The 7,410-nt window shown below is 46.9% G+C and overlaps 1 protein-coding gene across 1 annotated transcript; it reads left to right on the forward strand.

Moving 5' to 3' along the window:
* Window positions 1–601: 601 nt before the first annotated feature.
* On the forward strand, window positions 602–6,709 carry LOC120909409 (zinc finger protein 132-like). The gene is made up of 3 exons (XM_040321175.1): window positions 602–636; window positions 738–843; window positions 3,963–6,709. Exons 2-3 carry the CDS (start codon window positions 771–773, stop codon window positions 6,326–6,328), a joined length of 2,439 nt encoding a protein of 812 aa, XP_040177109.1. The 5' UTR covers window positions 602–636; window positions 738–770; the 3' UTR covers window positions 6,329–6,709.
* The last annotated feature ends 701 nt before the right edge of the window (window positions 6,710–7,410 follow it).

The raw sequence follows: 7,410 nt of genomic DNA on the forward strand, positions 1-7,410 counted from the left end.
ACATCACTCTTATCTCTATTAATAAAACACAGACCTGACCGGAGAAGTGATGAGGATTCTGGGAGGGTAATATGATGTATGATTTATTATTTAGTATTATGGACCGATAAGAAAGCCCAATGATCCACCATTTTCCTCACTGATACTGGAGAGAACCAATGACAAGAAGATTCTAGAAGTCATCCAGAAGATCATTGATCTGCTGACAGGAGAGGTGAGCGGTGCCGGGAATTCTGGGACATTATCCAGTAACAGACAAGGGATGTGTCTGGATGGTGACGGTATCATTGTGTGTGTCAGGTTCCTATAAGGTGTCAGGATGTCACTGTCTATTTCTCCATGGAGGAGTGGGAGTATATAGAAGGACACAAGGATCTCTACAAGGACGTCATGATGGAGAATCAGCCGCCCCTCACATCACCGGGTAAGAGGAGACTTTATTGTAAAGGAGAGAGCAGTACGGAGGGTCCACCTAGATCCCCCATCATCTGATAAACACATAGAAACAATGTATTCAGTCAGTGTGTGTTTCCTACAGATGGATCCAGTAACGGGAACCCACCAGAGAAATGTCCCCGTCCTCTGTATTCCGGGGATTCCACACAGGATGATCACACCATCCCTCACCGTCATCAGGTAGATAGAAGTGATCGGCCGTATTTCATATTAGGTTTCCAAGGTTCAGTCTAAATTCGTTCACCTTATGATTTGTTCTATTTTTTTTTTTTTGTATAAAGAATAAAATAGCGACTAATTTTGAAGTGGAAGCGATGAATGAAGAGGCGTATGTGAAGGATGATGAGCTGTGTAAGAAGGAAGAAGTTTCTCCAGAGATGGGCACAGGTGAGGAATAAACTCTAAATCCAGAGAAGAGTCTTGAATTCTCCTTGTTTGGTCTCTGTTAGAATTTCTTCTGCTCCTCCCTCTTCTGTCAATAGAAAGTAATGGGGGGGGGGGGGGTTGCTGGTGCCCAGTTCAGTGGTTTACTCGTTCAGTTCTTTGGAGAGATTCGATCCTAGAGATTGTGGGAAAATTACTTGGGGATAAAGCATTGTATCCTTGTCAAGTAAAGCCAGCAACTCGGATTGCTTTTTCAAAATTAATCCTATATTAGCTACATCTATAAAGACACAATTCTGTCATTTCTAATGCGTTTCGGCTACACACTGCTAGGAGGAAGGCTGTGTAGCCGAAACGCGTCAGTGCCTACAGAATTGTGCCTTTTATATATGACGCCAATAAAGGATTCATTTTGAAAGAGCACTCCAAGTTGCTGGATTTACCTGACAAGAATACAATGCTTTTTCCCCAAGAAATAATCTCTAGGATATCAGGGAGTGTGTTGGAAGGTGAGGGGGTAAGATAATCACTCACAGTGTCACTAGTACTACTCAAAAGACTGTCACTGTCATCACCTGAGTGGGTGCTCAGCTGTCCAGGATCCACTCCTCCCATACCATTCCACATACCATCATAGGAAGCTGCTGGAACAATTTTTATTGCTTCAGCACAATTGAGGACACTCCTCCTACCAGACACGTTTCGCCCCCCTGCTTGGCCCTAAAGTGATTTTAATGGTTATATATTTTTTTAAGTAACAAACATGTTATACTCACCATTGCCCTGCAATGGTTTTGCATAAAGCAGCCCAGATCCTCCATGATTGATTCCCAGTTTTTTTTCTTGTTACCAGTCTGGCTGCTTTGTTCTGGACGACTTGTAGACGTGAAATTTGGTATTTGGGAAGTCCGAGGTAGAGGGCGTTTGTGAAGTCGAGTCGGGAATTGATGATTGTTCCAACTACTGCTGCTGTGTCCTCTTCTGGGATGAAGGGGATGAGTCTACGCAACAGGCGAAGAAGGTAGTGAGATCCTGATCCTACGCCGAGGTAGTGAGATCCTATGACTACTGATCCTACGCCGAGGTAGCCGACATGTTGCCTCGGCATGCCTTCCGGGTATCGTGGCTCCAACACTGTGAGTGGCTGGAGCCGCAATGTGGTCACTCCCACGCATGCGCACGAGAGTCTTCTTTCCAGCAAGGTCCGGCGTCTACTGGGCCTTCAGCCGAAAATCCCCTGTGTGCATGCGCCGCTGCTTGCAAGGGTACGGTTTAGGAGATATTTTTTTTTACTCATGACACACATGACTATGGACGCACAAATAGGATCAGTAGTCAGCGGATCTCACTACCTTCTTTGCCTGTGGCGTAGACTCATCCCCTTCATCCCGGAAGAGGACACAGCAGCAGTAGTTGGAACAATCATCAATTCCCGACTTGACTACGCAAACTCCCTCTACCTCGGACTTCCCAAAGAGTGATAGAGTAGGTCCTGTTTGCTGATGATTGTGAAGAGTGGGCAGAGGTAGATGTTGAAGAGCACGGGTGACAGGGGCGATCCTTGAGGGACTCTGGATGTAATTTTACGTGCTTCCGAAGTGAATGCTCTTAGTTTCACTGTCTGGGATCGGTTCTCCAGGACCGATGCGAACCAGGGGAGGTCTGAGTCTGCGACTCCGGCTACTTCTGTGAGACGAGTGAGCAGAGTTTTTTGGTCTACTGTATCTTTTTTTGGGGGGCTTACGTGTGATCAAATCCATTTTGGGTGGTGGAAGCCTGACAGCGCAATCCCCCTGGATGCTCAAAGGCCCTGGCTGGGTATATACCGTATTTGCCGGCGTATAAGACGACCTTTTGGATGCAAAAAAATGCATCCAAAGTCGGGGGTCGTCTTATACGCCGGATCTGTCTCCGTCAGGCTGCGGACATCCATGTTTCAGGCTGCGGGCATCCATGATTTAAAAGCCGCGCCTCCTCCTCAGACTGTTCCATGATAGGCGGAACACTCATCCCAGCAGGGCCTCTGTTTAGTGTTCTGCCTATCACGGGAGGACGTCCGTGATAGGCGGAACACTGAACAGAGGCCCCGCTGGGAAAATTAGTGTTCCGCCTATCACGGAACAGTCTGAGGAGGAGGCACGGCTTTTGAATCATGGATGCCCGCAGCCTGAAACATGGATGCCCGCAGCCTGAAACATGGATGCCCGCAGCCTGAAACATGGATGCCCGCAGCCTGAAACATGGATGTCTGCAGCAAAAAAATAAGGTAGGGAGATCGTCTTGGCCGGCACAGTGGAGGCATGTGATGGACAGTGGGGGCATGGAATGGCACAGTGGGGGCATGGAATGGCACAGTGGGGGCATGTAATGGCACGGCACAGTGGGGCATGTAATGGAATGGCACAGTGGGGCATGTAATGGAATGTAATGGCACAGTGAGATTTGAAAAATGCCTGTTTCTGTCAGTGGTTGTTCCTGTCAGCGGTTGTTCTGTCTACCCCTCGGCTTCCAGACAGACTAGTAGGAAGGGGGTAGTCTTATACGGCGAGTATATCCCAAAACCAACATTTTTCCTGGAAAAATAGGGGGTCGTCTTATACGCCCAGTCGTCTCATACGCCGGAAAATACGTAGCTACAAGCGTAAATGAGATGGAGGCTTGTCTTGAAAATTCATGAATTTTCGGTGAACGTGCAAAGCATTGAGGGACACATTGGACTTCCCGTCACTTTATGGACTTCCTTTCTGTCTTTTCTTTTTATGTGCTTATGAACACAGATTCATTTTATATTTTCAGAATTATTTAATTAGCGCTATTTATTTTTGATCCATATCTGAAAATTGTTAAGTACCATAATCTAGCAAAAAAAATAAAAGAGATAAGAGGAGAACAAGCGTATAAGATCAGGGATTACAACCACGAATGATTTAATGTTTGACCAAGCCAGTGATGAACAGAAGTGAGAATACTTTATAGCATTATTGAAATTGTTTGTAGCAATGAGTTTTAATTAAAAGACCAACCATTTGAAGATTAGAAGATGGTGGATCATGGCAGGTTTTTGAATTGTACCATGAATGAGTATACCTCAATAGTAAGTAAAAATTCTCCTTTATCTCCAGCAGTTGGATGGGAAAACAGCGAATCTTCAGACTCATTTCTTAGATGTAAAACAGAAGACACAGACGTGTCCAAATCTTCAATAGAAATCGGCGTTGCCACAACTCTCCACCTTGAGGGACGTCTTAGTTCATCTCTAGATTGTAACTCAGAAGATGAGAACATTACATTTGGCTCTTCAGAAGACAAGCCTCCTAATCCCAATCTTCATCCAGGGCTCCTCAGTGCCCATCTGTCTCTGGATCCTGCTACATGTGAAGGACCTTCTTTTGAAAACGCGAATGCGCTTGGCTCTTCGGAAGACAAACCTCCTATTCACAATTTTCATCCAGGACACCCCAGTGCCCAGCTGTCCCTGATTCCTCTTAAAAACAGGGATACATTCGGCTATTCAGGAGAAAGACCTCCTAATCCCAATCTTTATCGAGGAATCCCTAGTCCCCATCTGCCTCCAACTGCTCCTACGTGTGGTGGAAGTCCTCTTAGAAACAGGGTTATGTTTAGCTCTACAGAAGACGAACCTCCTAGTCCCAATCTTCATCAAGGAGTCCCTAGTGCCCATCTGCCACCAACTGCTCCTACGTGTGGTGGGCGTCCTCTTAGAAACAGGGTTACGTTTAGCTCTACAGAAGACAAACCTCCTAGTCCCGATCGTCATCAAGGAGTCCCTAGTGCCCATCTGCCACCAACTGCTCCTACATGTGGTGGAAGTCCTCTTAGAAACAGGGTTATGTTTAGCTCTACAGAAGACGAACCTCCTAGTCCCAATCTTCATCAAGTACCCCCTAGTGCCCATCTACCAGCAACTGCTCCTATGCGTGGTGGGTGTCCATATAAAAACAGGGTTACATTTAGCTCTACAGAAGACAAACCTCCTAGTCCCGATCTTCATCAAGGAGTCCCTAGTGCCCATCTGCCACCAACTGCTGCTACGTGTGGTGGGCATCCTCTTAGAAACAGGGTTACGTTTAGCTCTACAGAAGACAAACCTACTAGTCCCAATCTTCATCAAGGACTCCCTAGTGCACATCTGCCACCAACTTGTCCTACGTGTGCTGGGCATCCTTGTAAAAACAGGGTTACTTTTAGCTCTACAGAAGACAAACCTCCTAATTCCAATCTTCATCAAGGACTCCCTAGTGCCCATTTGTCATTGGAGCCCCCTATACGTGGTAGACATCCTCTTAAGAACACGGAAAAATTTAGCTCTCCAGTAGACACATCTCCTAATCCCAATCTCCATCCAGGACTCCCCAGTGCCCAACTGTCACTGAGCTCCCCTATATGTGGCGAGCGTCCTCTTGAAAACATGGATGCATTGTGCTCTTCAGAAGGCACACCTCCCAATCCCAATCTTCATCCAAGACTCCCCAGTGCCCATCTGTCACAGGATCCCCCTACATGTGGCGGGCGTCCTCTTGAGACAGTCACAGACGCTCGAGCCGTTGACGCTCTGTTTGTTTGTTCAGGATGTGTTAAATGGTTTCTGTTAAAGTTACCTCCCGAAGAGTATCAGACCATCAACTCCAACAAGATTCCGTTCCTCTGTCCAGATTGCGGCAAGCGTATCACACAAGACCGGGGTCACCATAGGCCTCGGAAAGCAGACAAGGAGACCTACGAGTGTTCGGAGTGCGGAAAAAAATTTGGCTTCAACTCTGAACTCATCAGACATCGGCTCACCCACACGGGAGAGAAGCCGTACCAGTGTGTCGAGTGCGGAAAAAGGTTCCGTCAGCGCGGCTCTCTCCGCGAACACCAGAAAATGCACTACGGGGACAAACCGTTCTCCTGTTCCGAGTGCGGCAGTTGTTTCACCCGCAAAGTATTTCTCCTCAACCATCAGCGCACTCACACAGGGGAGAAACCGTTTTCCTGTTCCGAGTGTGGGAGATGTTTTGCGCAGGAGGCGGTCCTTATCCGACATCAGGTGGTCCATACGGGGGTGAAGCCATTTACCTGTGTGGACTGCGGCAGGAGCTTCGCCCATAGGTCCAGTTTCATGACACACCGGAGGATCCACACCGGATTTGAACCCTACCCCTGTTCCGAGTGTGGAAAACGCTTCAAGCAGAAGTCCTACCTGGTTGACCATTTTAGGCTTCATACCGGAGAGAAGCCGTATGGCTGTGCAGAGTGCGGGGAGCGTTTTACCCGGAGGCTGTTCCTGCGGAAACACGAGCAGGTCCACACAGGGATGATGTGGTTTCCCTGTCTTGACTGCGGCAAAAGGTTCAAAGAGAAAAGGCTTCTCAATAGACACCAAAAGATTCACTCCACCGACAAACCATGTTCTGCTCCACCAGAGTCCCAAAACTCAGGACTCACCGGACACTGGAGAACTCACGCTGTTCAGGAGCCATCTTAGGTCCCGGGAGAGGGGACCCTTTTACAGTAGAATGAATTGCGACACGTGGGACCTTGGGTGGAGGGTTCTTAGGAGAGATGGACATTTTATTTATAAAGAGTTTAAGAAAAAAAATTGTATTGATGACCACTGTTCTAAATTTGCTGTAGGCCCTTGAAGAGTTCTGCACGGCATACTGTGACTTTCACTTAACCCCTAGCTTTTTTCTTACTATATAAATGACTTCTTTATGTAGTAAATCCAAGCCAGCAATTCGGTGTAGTCTGTAAAATCCAAAATCTTTATTGGCTACATACGGAAACACACTGGTAACAAGCTAACGCGTTTCGACTGTGACAGCCTTCCTCATAGCAGTCTGTGGTAATGTAGACAGAATAAAATGAAGTAAGCACCGCCTCCTGCACATTTACGTCGGCAGAATGGCACAGCTGGGCACTTGCACGTACAGGTACGTCCTGTGCTAGTGCCCAGCCGTGGGTCGCGGGCCCGCGACCCGGTCCTAAGCTGCGGGACCCGCGGACCCGATCGCCGCTGGAGTCCCGCGATCGGTCCCCGGAGCTGAAGAAGGGGGAGAGCCATGTGTAAACACAGCTTCCCCGTTCTTCATTGTGGCAGCATCATCGATCGTGTGATCCCTTTTATAGGGATACACAATCGATGACGTCACACCTACAGCCACACCCCCCTACAGTTAAAAACACAAATGAGGTCATACATAACCCCTTCAGCGCCCCCTTGTGGTTAACTCCCAAACTGCAATTGTCAATTTCACAGTAAACAATGCATTTTAAATGCATTTTTTGCTGTGAAAATGACAATGGTCCCAAAAATGTGTCAAAATTGTCTGAAGTGTTCGCCATAATGTCGCGGTCACGAAAAAAATCGCTGATCGCCGCCATTAGTAGTAAAACATTTTTTTTTGTAAAAATGCAATAAAACTATCCCCTATTTTGTAAACGCTATAAATTTTGCGCAAACCAATCGATTGCAATTTTTTTTTTACCAAAAATAGGTAGAAGAATACATATCGGCCTAAACTGAGGAAATTTTTATTTTTTTATATATTTTTGGGTGATTTTTTT

Source organism: Rana temporaria, chromosome 8 (genome assembly GCF_905171775.1).
Source record: "Rana temporaria chromosome 8, aRanTem1.1, whole genome shotgun sequence".
Lineage (NCBI taxonomy): Eukaryota > Metazoa > Chordata > Amphibia > Anura > Ranidae > Rana > Rana temporaria.